The sequence below is a fragment of the Salvelinus sp. IW2-2015 genome, linkage group LG30, assembly GCF_002910315.2.
Source record: "Salvelinus sp. IW2-2015 linkage group LG30, ASM291031v2, whole genome shotgun sequence".
Classification (NCBI taxonomy): domain Eukaryota; kingdom Metazoa; phylum Chordata; class Actinopteri; order Salmoniformes; family Salmonidae; genus Salvelinus; species Salvelinus sp. IW2-2015.
The window spans coordinates 11985630-12004478 of NC_036869.1; the positions used below are offsets into that span (position 1 = coordinate 11985630).

Here is an 18849-nt window from a genome sequence, read left to right on the forward strand (position 1 = left end):
GTTATACAGTGACAATGCACGTTTTGTTCTGAGGCACTATTCTAAGAAGGGAACATTTGAAATGAAACCTGTAGTTAATGTAGATTTATTGATGACGAGTAGCTCTTCCAGTCACCGTTTTGGGATAGTTTTATCTTTACCATAAATCATGGCAATATGATCCGATATGAGGAAAGGAATCGGTAGTGAATAATTCCGCAATGGACAGGAATTACGCTGTGCACAGTGTTAGATCTTTGTTGAGTTTTGCCTGGGTTTAGATCCCCAGAGCGCGAATCAAGTGAGTGAGTAGACTTTTTTTCTGCCGGATCCTGCGCTGTGTTGTTCCTCTCCTCGTGTATCTTATCGAGGACTCAGCACAACACATTGTGAATCAAATGGAAATTACTTCTGGCGATGTCTTATATTTCTGAGCTGTATTTCTAGATTCCACACAGTCAATTGATTATGTACAAATGGGGGGATGGTTCGTTGTTAGAAATAGCCTGACACTTAAGATGAGGTAGCGAGATGAACAGGTTGCTGCTTACTGAAACTTACTGGGAGCAAATGCGAAAATAGCCTATGCTTCACCCGCATCCAACCTCTGTTGGACCGGTTAATTTATCTTTAAATCTTCCAGGAATGCATGCACAACCTGAGAATTCCGCATCAAGCATTTACAGATTCACAAGAAAAATAATTGAACATTATTTTGCCATATGTGTTAAATTGAATTCGTAAAAAAAACGTTGACTTTTCGATAAGAAGACAACAGGAATCTAGCAGCTGCTTGTTGATGGCACTACGCGCTTGGAGGACTTGGTTTGGGCAGGTTTTGCGCAGAGTGTCTAGGCTGCAGGGCTCGTGGTCCCGGCGATCGAGCAGTCTCCTGTYTCTCTCTGCGAACCCGGAGCAGGATTTGGGGACCTGTTACAGGGATCACACACATAGCAGTCTCCACTACTGCTCTTCTGTCCACCGCACCCACCGTCACCAACACGCGCCAGTCTGTCCCTCCTCTTTCAGCCGCTGCCAACGCTTTCCCGATTGCTGCGCAGCCTTCCCGGGGGATCGGAGGGGACATGAGCCCCTCACTCGCCGGTTCCTGGTGGTCATGAAGCGGCAGAACGTGCGGACCTTGTCCCTGATCATCTGCACGTTCACGTACCTGCTGGTCGGGGCCGCGGTGTTCGATGCCCTGGAGTCAGACTTCGAGATGCGGGAGAAAGAACAGCTGGAGGCAGAGGAGAAGCGTCTCCAAGGGAAATACAACATTAGCGAGGACGACTACCGCAAACTGGAGACCATCATTATGGAGGCCGAGCCCCACAGGGCCGGAGTTCAGTGGAAATTTGCGGGATCTTTTTACTTTGCCATCACAGTCATCACCACCATAGGTGAGTCTGCAGTCTACAGTCCATGGAGATTTAATTGCGTAACAGCATTACGCACAACCACTGTGTCAATATAATGTCATTCATGCGGAGATTTAAAGTGTAGACTATAGCCTAATGACAGTCATGGGCCGTGGATGTTAGGTGGTTAGTAGGCTACAATTTAAATAGTTACTATATCACTTACAACACTATATAGCACAACGAATTAAAGTCAACACAGCATTATGCAGACATGCGTTTCACTAAACTTAGTCCAGCAACAGGTAGTCTATGCCCACTACCCGCTATTAACCCTTAAAACCTGTTCATTATGCAACATCAATTGTTTTAGAAAAGCAGGTCAAATGTAGTTTTTGCTAAATAACTCCGGTATGTTAACAGGCGAAACAAAATGATGACGCAATAACAGTAAAATGCCACCTGTGTACAATGTTTCTGCACATCAACTTTATAGATCTGGAAAAAAGGCATCACTACAATCAGTAGCAACAACATAATGTGTCTGTCTATCTGGATAAACTGACAATTTCCATTATAGATTTCAGCAGCTCATCAATTTAATGAGAAAAGATCAATAGCCTACACGACAAGCAGACTTAGGCTACTATGTATGCAACCATTCCCCCGGGTACCACAATGCACCATCAAAGTAGGAGTGGCCTACCACGCCACTGAGATAGGCTTGAACACATTTGGTTACCCCTGTAGACAACATGTTTGAATCCAGGATTTAATGGCAGATCATGCAAGTGGTAGGTTACAAAATGCTCTGATTGATAACACGCCAACACTATATAAAAAACTGTGAAGGCATCAATATGTTTACATTCACACTAAACACTCGACATTAAACTGATTATGGCAGAAGGCCGAGTATTGCATTAGTCATGTAAACACCTTACTCTGCGTATCTTAATCAGTGTAAGGTCATAATCGAAGTAAGCATACACCGATTAAAACACCGGGTTTTCTGAGCAATCTTTCGAATTATTAGGATATGTAAACAAGTTAATCGACGGCCCAGCGGTCAATTTGATCTGCGCATGTGCCAGCACCATTAAGTGAGTTAAGTGAGTTCGGAAAAGTATTCGTCTTATAAGTAGTTTTCACATACAAAAATGATATGTCTGAACTCAGAATCAAATAGTCTTTGCAAAAATAACATGGTCACTGTGGTAGAACGTTTATATTGTTTGGCGATGTTCTGCAATTATCAAATGTCTCATCAGTAGCCTCCTTTCAGATGTGTCCATGTAAACAGGATTATTGGGGAAATCGTTATTTTTGCAAAGCATGTAAACGTTTTAAACAAACTATTATATTAACCTGACAGGCAATAATAATCGCATTATTGTGTGCATTGACGGGGAAGTAGCGGTGCTGAGGGTGCTGCAGCACCCCTTGAAAAAAATAAAATGAATACAAATTATTTTATTTAAAAAATAATAAACAGTTATTTCACAAAAGTAGTGGACCGGGCCTATACTAGTCCCCCCCCCCAAACATCTTCCCGCGCTATGATTGTGTGCATGTAACCTTAACTGAAGTTCGTTCCATCAGCTGTTGCTGCAGCTTGAACATGAGCTGCGCTGCACGTGGTGCTGAAAGGACAGCTCCTCTAGCTCCTGTGAGCTGCGCTGCCAACAACCACATCATGAGGGATGATCTGCAGCTGGCCATACACGAGCAGGCCGAATAAAACGCCCATAACCCGTTCTCGACCAAACGATCAGGTCCTTGTCCTCCAACGAATCGTATCCTGAGGTATATCCACTTTGATAGAAGAAAACATACAAAACAGATGTACAGTATATATGCTATAGGATATACGTGTAAAAAATACCAACGGAGTCAACAGGCGTGCTGTAGGCTATAGGCCTTCAACTTTAGCACATATTCAGAGTAGCCTGGTGCCTTTAATGTCGGCATTTGCATGGCCTTTATTTAGCTTAGGGCCTCAATGAACATGCTAGTTTCTTGATTGAAGTGGTATTGCCAACATTACAGTGAAAGGTCTAGCTGGATTTGATCTCCGCCATAATATGGACATATCTTTAAGCAAACATTCGTTAGGGTGAATCAGCATTTCTATAAAACAAGACAAAATCATAATGGTCTTTGTGAAGGAACAAAAAAATCCAGGCAGTAGATTAGAGAGCATTGTTTCTACATTGAGAGTAGGCACACAGCTTTGCACGCAATGTTTCTTTACTAAAGGCCCACATTTAGTAAACTGGTAGGCCTACATGACTTCATGGACATACAGAGACATTTATTTATGTCAGAATTGACATATTTAACCTGTCGATCAGGCCTGGGTCACATAGGGACCCGTAACAAGTTTAATAACACGAAGACATTAACCCTTTTTAGGCCTACATTACTCGAAAATTAAGAGTGAATGTTTTATTATTTGTTTTTGAAATACGTTGCTGTCTGATGAAAACCTGGCAAATACATTTCTAAAAACATTTATTGAAAGGAGTAACTCCCCTCAATGTACTCTGAACATTTCATGACTCTTGGACCAAGAACATATTTTCAAAATAGCATCTGAAGTTTCATAATTGTATTTTCGTTAATGGGGAAAATATATACATTTTTTTCCAATTCCTGAAACTTTTCTGTTTTGGAGATAACAACCAATATTAATTCCCCCAAGCAACGTCTGATTAAACTGTATCAAAGACCAGAGTGGGTGTGCTTTAGACCTACATTAGGGAAAGGGACATTTAACCCATCCCCTCTGAAGCAGAGAGGTGGTGGGACACCTTCTACATTATGGACACCATCTACATATGATATTATTCAACACGGGCACATAACGGTGCAAAGGAAACTAATGCACTAATAAGCATGTCTTCAGATGTGCCTAGCAACACTTAAATGACTACTGGAGAGTGAAAATGACGGTAGTATGCATCCATTGTATAGTGTTAGTTACAGCAGCTAACAACACTAAAAGCGCTTGCATTTTAACGTGCTTTTAGAGTTGTAGCTACATGTATAATGGACTGTTCAGTTCTATTTGTTTATTTGTCCATTTGAATGTGAAATGATCCCTTTAGAGTTTGGCCATATTTCCGTTGTTTGTTTCAGCTTATATAATTTAGGATACATATTCAAAATCACAATTAATTTATAGCCTACAGTGGATTTAATACCACTGTTTTCAGCAGTGACACATTGAGACTGCGCTTTCCCATGAGCTATTAGTGCCGTAGCCCTGAAAGAACAGCTCCTGGCATTATCACCTGGTTATCATCGTTTATGTTTGGCTGTAGATTGTCTCTGCTTGAGTTATAATGAGTTTACCTGCCCTGGCTCATATGTGCTTTTCTGGTTTCAACAGATGGTGAAGGGGTTAGGTGCCTGTTATGTTTGAATAATGCAGACATGTTTAAACATACKTTCTCCCACGAATCAGATATTATTCCAATCTTGCTATAGCCTACACTGTATAACCATCATATCAAATTGTATTTTTCATATACATTGTAAACAACAGGTGTAGATTAACAGTGAAATGTTTAATTACGGGCCCTTCCCAGCAATGCAGACAGAAATAGAAATAGAAATAATAGAAAAATAGACAAATATTAACACAAGGAATATATACACAATGAGTCAACATTTGGCTATATTCACGGGGTACCAGTACCGAGTCCATGTGCAGGGGTGCGAGGTGATTGAGGTAGATATGTACATATAGGTAGGGACAAAGTGACTAGGCAACAGGATAGATAATAAACAGTAACAGCAGTGTATGTGATGAGTCAAAAGAGTTAGTGCAAAAAGGGTCAGTGCAGATAGTCCGGGTAGCTTTGGTTAACTGTTTAACTAACTATTTAGCAGTCTTTTGGCTTGGGGGTAGAAGCTGTTCAGGCTCCTGTTGGTTCCAGACTTGGTGCATCGGTACCTCTTGCTGTGTGGTAGCAGAGAGTTGGGTGGCTGGAGTTGTAGAACATGTGTAGGGCCTTCGTCTGACACCACCTGGTATAGAGGTCCTGGGTGGCAGGGAGCTCGGCCCAAGTGATGTACTGGGCCGTACGCACTACCCTCTGTAGCACCTTGGTGTCGGATGCCGAGCATTTGCCATACCATGTGTTGATGCAGCCAGTCGTGATGCTCTCAATGGTGCAGCTATATAACTTTTTTTTAATCATGTGTGGACCATGATAATTCCTTAATGATGTGGACACATGAAACATGAAACGTGACACATTTATAACCTAAACGTCAGTGTTTATACTTAAACACTAGGCATTTAGATTTGCCAATAGGTGTTCTCATCTTAACACAGGTATTTACAATGCAAGATTAAATATGAAAGTCAACTTTTTCCAGTCAACTTCCAACCAGGAGAACACCTATAACTCCTAAGTGTTCAGATTTTAAACACTAGTGTGTACTTTCCCATAGTCCTGTTTAGAGTGCATTTGGTCATTATAAATATATGTGACTTTCCATGCCTTTTATTCAGATCAGTGTTAGGAATGTCTGTCACCTTACCTACATTTCAGCACAACTGAACGAGACATTTGATTCAAGACATCTTTCAATCGCATGGTATTGTTGTTACTCGACTGTGCTGACTTCAAAGATGTGGGAGGGGCCCATTATAATATTTCCCAGCATGCTTTGTTGCAGATTGATATTTAGAATAGTTTATTTTAATACTGTATCTGTTTCCTCGTGCACATTGATTGATTCATTGATCGTATACTATACAAAGATAAATCACTTACATTTTTCTGAACAAATGAAATCTTTAAGGGGTTGGACATATTGTACCTGTTACTGAGATGGTTGTTCCAGTTTAGATGGTTTAGGTAGTCTTGTTTGTTAAGTCCTTCACCATAGCAGTCACTCTGAGTGCAAGTTGTGGGTTATAACATATTCAAATTGTTGGATATCCTCTCTCTAATCACTTCACAAACCAGCATATTGTGACTTGCAGGTCTGATGTGGCCCATGAGCCAGGATTTTTAGACCATAATGTCGAGGATGACTAGGCCATAACTAAAGGCCTCATTAAATATATTATATGTGGTCATTAAAGGGTTTATTTTTAATTGAAATACATTCAGTTAGGCAGTCACTTGAAGAAGGCTTCAGAAATATAATAATTGAATGCAACAATCATGTCTGTGTCACTAATAAACACAGTCATGGGTGGGTATCTCGCACGATCCACACAAAAGCACACATGCTGGGAAATATGTAAATACTGCTTTACACCCTGTTAAAACAATACAGTGTTAAGTGTTGTATAAACGTGTGCATGTGTTTAAAAAGTGTTACAACGAATAAACATGTTCTGGTGTTTACAATCTAAACACCGTGACGCGCTTTCGTTGAAATTCCAAATGCCTCGGTGCGTTTAAAAAATGTTACAGAAAAGTGTTTAGTTATGTGTTCAGATTCTTAACACTTGGTTTTACAGTGTATCTAGATAGGTAGGTATGGAAACTCTAATTATATATTTTTTAAATTACATGGTACTTACACTGTAAGAGACCCATAAATAAAGAGTTCATATGGATGTAAGTGACAACGTAGCAGTTTTGTCTAACTATTTGTTTTTCCATCAAAACGTTCTAAGCATCTGTTACGTCACATTAAAGGTCCAGTGAAACCTGTTCAAAGACACGCAACACAGCCTGCTGTACAGAGGCTACAGAAAGCAGCTCCACTTACCGATTCATTATAAAGTATGTCATAACCCATGAGCCTTTCAGAAAGTACAGTATGTTTTCCTACAATCCAGGAGAAGTAGAAAATATTTCTGGGGATGCATTCCACCTTGTGGAGGCGTGGAAAATGAAGGTAACATAGCCTACAAACACTCACATGCGCACAAGCAAGGCATGCAATCACATAGGCCAAGGTAATGATAATGATTGTGCATCGGTAACGGTTTTAGTCATTTTAAAGCATGTTGAGTTTGTTCATTTTCTTTTTACTCTAACCAGCCTCGGGCCTGATTGGAACCCCTCATGGGCTGGATCCGGTCCGCATGCCGTTTGTTTGACACCCCTGACTTAGGTGCAGACTGAGACATCCCATAGGAAAGTAAATGATACGAGGAGGACTTTGCCTCATGAAAACAGAGGTCAACAGTATGAACACAACATCCTTTTCTTTTGTAAAACATGTTTTTTCACAATCTGTAATGTGGTAAAGGACCACGGCCAGTACAGTGAGATACATGTATAGCCTATACGTTTATTATTGTACTAAGTGTTTAATCAGTGGATCAGCCCATGGCTATGCATGGCTGTAGAGTGCATTGATGGCTTGAGTCATAATGAGTTCACCTGACCTGGCTCATACTCAGCCCGTGGCTCATGCTTTTCTGGTTTCAATAGATGGGGAAGGGGTTAGTTGCCTGTTATGTTTGAATAATATGAACATGTTAAAAATATTCTCCAATTAATAAATCTTGCTATAGCCTATCTACATGACAGTTATGGAAATTCAATTATACAGAGGTTATTACATTGTAAGAGACACGTTCCAAATTCAGATAAAGAAACAAACTATTTGTTTTTCCATCAAAACATTCAGCAGTAGGATGAGTCACTTGACTTGACACTAACGGCTTGCCATGTGAGGGGTTAAAAAAACAACTTAAACACAAATGGTGAATGTTATGTACACAAGGCTGATAATGTTGGCAGTAGGTGTTAGTGCCGGCTGGATAGACATCAGAAGGGCAGAATGAACCTTGGGAACCCTCTTCAGTGTGTGTGTGGTGGTGTGTGTGTGTGGTGTGTGGTGTGTGTGTGGTGTGGTGTGTGTGGTGTGTGTTGTGTGTGTGCGTGTGTGTGTGTGTGTGGTGTGGTGTGTGTGTGTTGCACAGCCTTTTCTTTGTTTAGTTGGCCCAAAACCTTACTCCAACATGAGAAAAGGTCTAAGTCAACTTAAATTATGTGTTGCTCAATTTGTCTCCATATGTTTTAATTCAAATTAGAATTATTATTTTGGCATTTTACTCCAGCAACAATAAAGCTATGGACTTAGTTACACACATACGTTCTCTTCTCACCTGTGATTTGAACTCACAATCTTCTTGAGTGCAGTATTCCAGTTCTTCCTCCCACACCCCATGTCCTGTGGCCTAATGGCTGAATTTTCAAAGGTAGCCGCTTTGCCACTTCAAAGTAAAATCTCAATAAAAACTATGTCATGTTTAATAGTGATTAAAAGGGGTAACATTAAAACAGAGTAAATATGACTCCCAGGCAACCATTAGACAACTATACAGAAGCACTAAGTCCAATCAAAATCAATGATGAAGAACTAGTCACAGTATGTTTTAACAATTAACACGTTACCTGATAGAGACATTAGGGGTGTAGCAGGAAGTCACCCTAGTTGGCCATAAAACCCGAGAGTTTTGAAGTTCAAGTCCCAGGCTGAAAACATGGTTGAATACTAAACTGTTCTTTTAATTGTTAATAATATGACACACAGCAATGGTAATATGTGGTCTATAAAATTGTAAGTTGAAAACAACTGTATGTTATAAAGCACTGTGTGTGTAACTAGTTCCACACAGCCCTTTTTTTTCCTGGAACAGACCAAACATGTTTTGGGGGTTTTTAAAATTTAAACATATGAGAAAATTGAGCAACACATCAATTTTAAGTTGAACATAAATTTTTTGCCCACAATTTTCTTAGGTTGGAAGCTAAGTTTTTGGGCCCAAAATGTTTTAAAAATTGATGTACACACTTTGACTGAAACGTTTAGCTAAAAAGGCCAGTCACTTAATAAATAATTAGTTGAAACCAACATGATTTGCTGGTTTTTTTATGTACAGTGTGTGTGTGTGTGTGTGTGTGTGTGTTGTGTGTGGTGTGTGTGTGTTGTGTGTGGTGTGGTGGTGTGGTGTTGTGTGTGTTATGTGTGGTGTGTGTGTGTGTGTGTGTGTGTGTGTGTGTGTGTGTGTGCATGCACAACATAGGTGAACAAAGAAAGTTGATACCCACAACTCTGGATACAGAACTGTCATATTGTCAAATCGATTTTGAGAAGTCATTCGAGAGAGAACTTTACTGTAGCTTTGCTGTAGGAATCTGGCTCTGCTCATTGTGTGTAATAAAATCAAATCAGACACTGTAGAATTATTCCCTGAACTTGATTACTTTAACTACAGTTGATATTCAAACAAAGTCATCATCATCATCATCATCATCATCCTCATCATCATCATCATCATCATCATCATCATCATCATCATCCTCATCATCATCCTCATCCTCATCATCATCCTCATCATCACCATGGCCACCAACACTGCTAACTGCTAGTAATCTATAAATAGCTTGTGATCGTCCTGATTTAGAAGCTGAGGTGAGATGAGCGCATATGAGAACAGCTGTAGCCGCGTTAGAACCCTGGTTGTTGCCGTGGAGACGCTGCGTGCCGTGTCGTCGTGGTGATTTTGCTCTGTTTGCAGGTCTAACTCACGTTTCCACTGTGTCCACATTGGCTTGGGGGTTGATTCCACTAATTTATCTGACTAATTGCTTGGAAAGAGAAGACGTTTCTTGGCTCTGTACATCAGTGTGTGAAGAAAGACTGCATAGGCAAAGGGTGCTTTTGTAATGGACGTGGTTTCGATGGTGAACCACACTCGTATGACTAGTTTACCAGAGACCTAAGGCCTTGCATTAGCTGCACAGAATAAACTTTAGTTTTACAGGCTAACACAGTCCTGTGGTGGGCCGAAAGTAGACCCAGAGGTGAAAAACCCCATGTCTTGCAGAACTGGGGTCTGACTTGCTGAGTCTGTCATGTACAGTCCAGGGAATAGAGTACAGTGATGGAATAAGCACAGGTTACTAAAGAGGCTGTGATGTAACACGTTATTACAGGCTTCGTCCCAAAGGACACCCTATTCTCTAGTTACTGCGCTACGTCCACCAGGGCCCGTATGTATCCTGGGGTGGGAAAACACTTCTAGAGCTTTTCTCTGTAGTGATTTCGGGCCTGCGATTAAATCATGCCTTTGAATTGGTAATGGGGTACACTGGTGGAACGTGACATGGACACAGAGCATTAGTCACAAAGTACTCTCTTCAAAAGGCACAAAATGTATTAGTCTAATAGGCCTTTTACATTTCTTTCCCTCTAATACAGAGCAAGAAACATGGCACTGCTCAATCAAAATTGAAAAAGCTGTTGATGTCTTACTGGATTACAGCTAAGTGTGAAAACGGTGTGTATAGATTGACATCATTCAAGGCAACAATATCTTTAAATCTCTGATGACGCTGTGTGAGATGAAAAGCTCCCATTGCCTTGTGTGTGTGTGTGTGTGTGTGTGTGTATGTATGTGTGTGTGTGTGTGTGTGTGTGTGTGTGTGTGTGTGTGTGTGTGTGCGCGTGTGCGTGTGCGTGTGCGTGTGTGTGTGTGTGTGTACACCTGAGTGTAGGACAGGTGCACTGACATTCTTATTGCTCTCAGAACAATAGCTTTCATGGGAGCCAGGAATAAGCTCTTTGAAGCGCTGTGTTGCTGTTGTGTGTCACGACTAGTTAGATTCTCCAATACAAACACTGCCCACGTCTTTCTACCATAACAGCAACTACTGGAGCTATAAAAGTCTGACCACCATGTTCTGGGTACAGTCGCTGCAATAGACAGGGGTTATTAAGCACTGTCAACACTATCAACACAGTCTGATTCACTGTCAATTAACTACACTCTTATAAGAAAGGGTTCCAAAAGGGTGCTTTTGCTGTTCCCATAGGAGAACCCTTTTTGGTTCCAGGTAGAACGCTTTTTGGTTCCAAGTAGAACATGGAACCCACAGGGTTCTACCTGGAACCGAAAGGAGTTCACCTATGTGGACAGCTAAAGCACCCTTTTGGAACGCTTTTTTCTATTAGTGTAGATGAATGACAGTGACTCAGACTGTGTTGATTTTCTTTAAAGGGTTCTCTTCTGGGGACAGATGAAGAACCCTTTAAGGTTCTAGATAGCACCTTTGTTTCTAAGAGCTATGTGGAGTTGACCTCAGCATAGCTGCGGGAAGTAGGGGTGCTGAGTGTGCTGCAGCACCCCCTTGAAAATATGTTTTTCATCGCAAAAGTAGTGCACTGGGCCTTTACTAGTCCTGTATTAGTGGACCGATATAGCCGTCTGTAGCACAGGGAAAATATAAATCATTACGTGTTTACCTTAGCCGTATCTCTCTAGACCCTATGCTGCTAATTTGTGCAGGAGAGAGGTGATGTGTCATATATATGACTGATGAAGCTACACAGCACCAGCTGATTCTCTGGCTGCGTCTGAAATGGCACCCTATACCCTACATTGTATTGTGTAATACACCCTATTCCCTACATTGTATTGTGTAATACACCCTATTCCCTACATTGTATTGTGTAATACACCCTATTCCCTATCGGCCCTGGTTTAAAGTAGTGCACAATATAGGGAGCGGGGTGCCATTTCGGCCTCTATGTCTCATCTGTCTGCCAGCGTGATGATAGCATCTAGTGTGGAGAATGATGACAGTGGACACTCACTTTTCTGTCTGCTGCCAGCGGGATTGACAGCTCTCGGTAGCCAAAGGCACTTCACAGCTGGACTCTGTCCCTCCTTCCCTACTTAGCTGTCATTTCCTACAGCCACATCAGCCGGACCATAACGTTGACAGTGATTGTTTGGGATGTGTGTGTGTACTTTGTGTGTACGGTGTGTGTGTTTGTGTGTATATGGAAGGGTGTGTTTGCCTCAGGGGCTGTCATCTCCAACCGCTGTTGACAAAGATCGTTTGGTGAAGAGTTCTGTCAATGGGGTAGTGTGGTCCTTAACAGTGGATTGTTGTTTGGTTGCTGTGTGTGTGTGTGGTGTGTGTGTGTGTGGTGTGTTGTGTGTGTGTGTGTGTGTGTGTGTGTGTGTGTGTGTTGTGTGTGTGTGTGTGTGTGTGTGTGTGTGTGTGTGTGTGTGTTTTCAAATGAGTTGTGGCAGACTTTTTGGTGTGTGTGGTTGTGGTTCTGCAAATGAGCGTTGTGGCGCCACATTTTTTGGTGGGGTGAGGTGTGTGTTTGTGTGGTCTTGACAGCAATTGTTTGGAGATTTTGTTTAGACGATATTGGTTACTTTGAGGACTAGAAAGCTCCCAGAGACTCCTGGGCCCGTATCCACAAAGCATCTCAGAAAAGTCTCAGGAATCCTGTTAAAACCTGACTGTACAAAACATTAAGGACACCTGTTCTTTCCATGACATAGATTGACCAGGTGAAAGCTATGATCCCTTATTTATGTCACTTGTTAAATCCACTTCAATCAATGTAGATGAAGGGGAGTCAGGTTAAAGAAGGATTTTTAAGGTTTGACACAATTGAGACATAGATTGTGTATGTGTGCCATTCAGAGGGTGAATGGGCAAGACAAAATATTGAAGTGCCTTTGAACGGGGTATGGTAGTAGGTTCCAGGCACACCGGTTTGTGTCAAGAACTGCAACGCTGCTGGGTTTTACATGCTCAACAGTTTCCTGAGTGTATCAAGAATGGTCCACCACCCAAAGGACATCCAGCCAACTTGACACAACTGTGGGAAGCATTGGAGTCAACATGGGCCAGCATCCCTGTGGAACACTTTCGACACCTTGTAGAGTCGATGCCTCAATGAACTTAGGCTGTTCTGAGGGGAAAAAGGGGTGTAACTCACATGTTTGAGATGGCATTTCTGCCCAAAAACACATTTTGCACATTTTTACGTTCAAACGGCTCTCCTGTGAAGTCGTGACTTGCGACATACGCCTAGTTTCCTGAAACGGGTCACAAGTAGAGTCCATGCCCCGACGAATTGACTCTGTTTTGAGGGTAAAAGGGTGGGTGAAACTCAATATTAGGAAGGTGTTCTTAATGTTGTGTCCATTCAGTATATCAACACATTCACCATTCCCGTTTAACAACTCTAAATCGCTCTGACATAGTTGGCATCAAATCACTCGCTGATAATGTTGCATAAAATGTTTGAAAGGTCTATCATTTTATCGACTACAATCAACGTTATCATAGTCCCTAGATGTCAGGCATTTTTTAGGTGTTATTGCCCTCCAAAGGGATAACTTGAAATAACATGATGTAGGTTAATTAAATAATCAAAAGAAAAAGATGTGATTATTTATTAGCCTATGTGGTTATAAGCATGTATGCATATTATGTGGAATAGGGCTCATGTGAAATCCTTTTCACATGAGGTCTAGATTATATATGGATTGATCATATAGAAATTTCTAAAACATTCTTTCAACAACTCCAAAGCAATTGCATGTAGCGCATGAACCACTGACTGCATTCTCTATTATCAAGATACTTGCTGGTAACTCAGCTCATGAGGTGTCCTAAATATCTGTCGACTAGGTGGGACTCTTATGACTAAAGAGGCTTCATGCATAGCTTTTATTTTTACACGTAAGAGTAGGAGTAAAATGTCTCTATTCTCAGCACTTAACACCAATTTTCTAGTCTGAGATGCTTTGTGGATATGTCCCCTGGTCTTAAGAGCCTTCAGTGTAATGTTCACATGGTGAGGATGCTCTTGAAACCCACAGTGGGCTCCACAGCATGTTGCGTGTTTCATCAAACTCATTTTTCATGTTCTATTCATTTAAGTATCACCCCCATTTTCAAAGAGCAGCTTGCATCGAACATCTATTACCAAAGGAGAGCTCCTCCTGTGTTTCACTTTGTGCTGAGTTTACAGCAGATATAGTTCTCTTCATCACTGTCTGCGAAATAGAGGTTGTGAAGAAAGTGTAGCAAAATGGCTACTGCCTGTGCAGACATTTTCTTCTGAAAACAGGAAGTATCTAGAGTACCTGTGTGGGTAGTTTCTTGTACTTTTTACATGTAATATTCTCTGATGTATTTTCAATCACATACTTTCAGTATACGCTAGTGTTGGGCTAGGTAATGGCATTACTTTTTGGTGAGGGGTTAGCTTTTAGTCTTTGTTCTAAGAAGGTAGAGTATTGCAGGATTCCTCTCCATCCAATCACCCCCTGCTGTCTCTGGTTTCTCTCTGGTTAAAGACAGTGATTAAACACTTGAACTCTGCAAGTGTTGGGGAAAACAAGTGTACCTTTTGGCTTGTGTTATGTGTTATCTCCTGATACGTAAACCAACACTTTAAAGCATCTGGACCAGTACTGAGATGTATGAACAACAAGTAGGAACAACATTGAAAAAATATATTTAATGAATTAGTCTTATTCCCTAACAACCCTAGCCTTGAAACCTTCATATTAAAATAACACATCAAATGCCATTAAATACATAGAGTTTTTCTTATCCAACCATACTTATAAAAAATACATTAAAATAAGCAGGAATCTTTCAAAACTGTTGCGTAACTGGCGTTAAAGGGGTACTGATATTAATAATGCATAAAAAATAAGTAATCATGTTTAATATATTGATTTATGCACTTTAAATATTGCATTATGCCTTAAAACATATGTAACATTTGATATACAGTGCCTTGCAAAAGTATTCACACCCCTTGGATTTCTTCACATTTTATTGTGTTACAAAGTGGGATTAAAATTAATTTAATTGCCATTTTTGTCAACAATCTACACAGAATACTCTGTAATGTCAAAGTGGAAGAAAAATTCAATTTTTTTGTTGGAAGATTAATCACATTTTTTTAAATTACTAAAATAAAGTAATTGTGTAACTATTCAGCTCCCTGACTCAATACATGTTAGAAACACTTATGGCATTGATTACAGCTGTGAGTCTTCTTAGGTAAATCAATAAGAGCTTTGCACACATGGATTGTGCAATATTTTCCCATTATTATTTTCAAGCTCTTGCCATAGATTTTCAAGCAGATTTAAGTCAACTGTAACTTGGCCACTCAGGAACATTCACTGTCTTCTTGGTAAGCAACTCCAGTGTAGATTTGGCCTTGTGTTTTAGGTTATTGTTCTGCTGAAAGGTGAATTCCTCTCCCAGTCTCTGGTGTAAAGCAGACTGAAGCCGGTTTTCCTCTAGGATTCTGCCTGTGCTAAGTTCCATCCCATTTATTTTTATTCTGAAAAACTCAGAAGTCAAGCATACCCATAACATGATGCAGCCACCACCATGCTTGAAAATAAGGAGGCAATTACTCAGTGATGTGTTGTGTTGGATTCTCCCCAAACATTTGCATTTAGGCAACAAAGTGTATTCCTTTGCTGGGTTTTTTGTTGTTGTTGCAGTATTACTTTAGTGTCTTGTTGCATACAAGAATCATGTTTTGGAATATTTGTATTCTGTATATTTGTGGTCTTCTTCTCACTCTGTCGTTTAGGTCATTATTGTGGAGTCAATGCAATGTTGTTGATTCATCCTCTGTTGGATCTGTAGCTGTTTTAAAATCACCAATGGCCTCATGGTAACATCCCTGAGTTTCCTACTGTTCCCCGGGGGCCGAAGACGTGGATGTCGGTTATGGCAGCCCCCCCGCACCTCTCTGATTCAGAGGGGTTGGGTTAAATGCGGAAGACACATTTCAGTTGAATACATTCAGTTGGACAACTGACTAGGTATCACCCTCTACCTTTAATTTTCCTTCATTCCAGTCCCGCAGCTCAGTTCAGAAGGACGACTGTATTTTAGATGTGTAAGGGTGGTTTAATACATAATTCACAGCATAATTATTAACTATACCATACTTAAAGAGATACTCAATGTCTGATGTGTTGTTGTTACCCATCAACCAATCACTGCCCTTCTTTATGAAGCATTTGAAAAGATCCCTGGTCTTTGTAGTTAAATCTGTGCTTGAAATTCAATTCTTGACTGAGGGACCTGACAGATGTTTTATGTATGGGGGACAGAGGAAGAGTTAGTCATAAAGAAATCATGCCAACGCCTATTACACGTGAGTCCATGTAACTTATTATGTAATTTGATAAGCCAAATTTTACTCCTGAACTAATTTAGGCTTGCCTAGTTATGATTTATCCAAAACAGAACAACAGAAATCTTTCACTTTGACATTACAAAGTGTTTTTTGTAGATTATTGACAAAAAATATATAATTAAATCCATTTGAATCCCACTTTGTAACACAATAATGTGAAAAGATCTTAGGGGTTTGAATACTTCTGCAAGGCACTGTATGAATATGGGAACCAGGAAATAAGTTGTTATCAAATTATAGTGTGACTTTGAAAGTTTAAAACTAGCGCTGGAGAACCTAATGAACGTAATGACTCTCATCTGACATTAATGACGCATATAAAGAATTACAGCAGACCAGAAATATGTATTTTTCCTTAGAGTCGAGAGTTTAATAGTCACATGTACAGGGTTGCAGATGTAATTTCAGGGTACAGTGAAATTATTGCGCTCTGAACTCCAACAATGCAGGACAAAGTGAAATAAAACAACACAAACAATAAAAATGTATAATAATAAAAATAATAATATATAATAATAATATATACATATTAACAAATGTGCAATGATAAATGTCCATTTGAATCAGCAAAACTACTTCTAGTGATTTGAAGTGTGTTTTGAAGAACAGCTGTAAAGAAAATCCATACTTTTTTACCATTTCACTATTTTGTAGCCTAAACAATATATTTCTTTTAGAAAATAGAAATCTAATGAATAATAAGCTGTAAAAGAGCCCAAAAACCCCTATCACACCACAGCATGCAGAATGACAAGGTGTTTCGGGGCTTGTTGCAACAAAGTCACTAGTTGGATTGGATATTCATGACCATCATCGTTACTAACCAAACATGTTCCCACAGAACCTTCTCTGAACTGGAATATTACAGATCTGTACATAGCAGTCTGATCTGGGGGTTGAGGTAGCCTGGCCAGTGGGTGTGGCTGCATTAAGAGCTGTGACATTTAGCCCATTAGGTCCAGTCCTGCGCCTCCAGCTCAGCATTGCTCCTCTTCTGGTTCCGAGTAGGCTATTGATCCATGAAGTTAATTCCCCTGGTCCACTCTGACCACCCCACCTCATCGGGTGAGCCAGCAGCAGACCACAACAATGCCTAACAGCTAGGTCTCAGCTCACTACCTTCTGCTTCTCAAGCATTCCTCTCCTAAAATGTGTATGTGGTGTGTCATGTCCATGTTGTTAACTCAACATGTGTTGATGTTGTCACTACTTTTGCTCTGTGTTGCCTCCTATATGGTTTATCTATGTGATGGGAGGACTCATTTAGTTATGCTATCCTATCCATGCTTTATCTCTGGGGTGGCAGGTAGCCTAGTGGTTAGGTGTGTGGGGCTAGTAATCAAATGGTTGACGGTTCAAATCCCTGAGCTGATTAGGTGAAAAATCTGTCAATGTGCCCTTGAGCAAGGCACTTAACCCTAATTGCTCCTGGGTTGCCATCAATAATGGCTGATTCCTAGCTCTGACCCCACTTTCCAAGGGTGTCTCAGGGGAGTGGGATATGTAAAAAAACAAATGTCCAATTCACATGTGTGAAATAGGACGAATGTAAGCACTCACCTAATGACCGTTTCTGTTCATTAAGAGGCCGTAGTTTGCCTTGTAAAAGCAGACTGGCCTACCACAACCACAGTAGATGTTCTCCCCAGAGACATGGTGGTGGGAACAGTGAAATCAGCTCTACCCATTGCCACAGAAAGAACTGCTCTGGCGGTTTAGAGCATGCTGTGCTCTACAAGTGGTGTCTGTGACTCTAAACGGTGTGTCCCTAGAGGCTGGAAAACAATAGAGCCACAGTAGTAGAAGAGAGCACACACACGGAAGGGCTGCAGTACAGTGGATTTTCATGGCTTGCATAGTCTAATAAACCCCAGAGTTGATCGACACTGTGCTCACAGCTCCCCCTGCAGTTCACAGCAGGGAATGGCATCGTGTGTGTGTGTGTGTGCGTGCGTGCGTGCGTGCGTGCGTGCGTGCGTGCGTGCGTGCGTGCGTGCGTGCGTGCGTGCGTGCGTGCGTGCGTGCGTGTATGTCACTGTGCAAAAAGCTGAACTATAAATAGCCCTATGTGAACAGTGATAGTCACAACATCCAGAAGTGTGAGGTAACGGGCAGTAGCGTAGAATGTGAGCAGTAGCTTAGAATTAGACCATGTGTGTGCAGCGTGAGCACAAATATCTACTATAAAAAGCTTCTGTACGTGAAAGATGTTCCCTGTTATACGTTCCAGCTTCTTAGAAAAATAATGACTTATTACTTACAATTAAGCTTCTCTCTCAGGCTGATACAGACAGAATCAGCCATGCTTTTATTGCAAGCAGGCTTGACTACTGTAATGCTCTCCTGTCTGGTCCACCCCAGAAAGCCAACTGCAAAACATACAGTATGCTGCAGCATTAAGGTCTCTGCACTGGCTGCCTGTGAGTTTTAGAATACATTTTAAGATTCTTCTGTTGGTTTTTAAATCAGTCCACAATTATGCACCCCGATACATGTCAGACATGCTTTTAAGTTATGTACCCAGTAG

The 18849-nt window shown here is 40.9% G+C and overlaps 1 protein-coding gene across 1 annotated transcript in view; it reads left to right on the forward strand.

Moving 5' to 3' along the window:
* The first annotated feature begins 654 nt into the window (after positions 1–654).
* Positions 655–18849, forward strand: part of LOC111954826 (potassium channel subfamily K member 9-like) — a 36089-nt gene continuing 17894 nt past the window's right edge. The window contains exon 1 of the mRNA XM_023974736.1: positions 655–1379. Within this exon, the coding sequence (XP_023830504.1) occupies positions 779–1379 (601 nt within the window). The 5' untranslated portion in view covers positions 655–778. The remainder of the gene's footprint in view (positions 1380–18849) is intronic.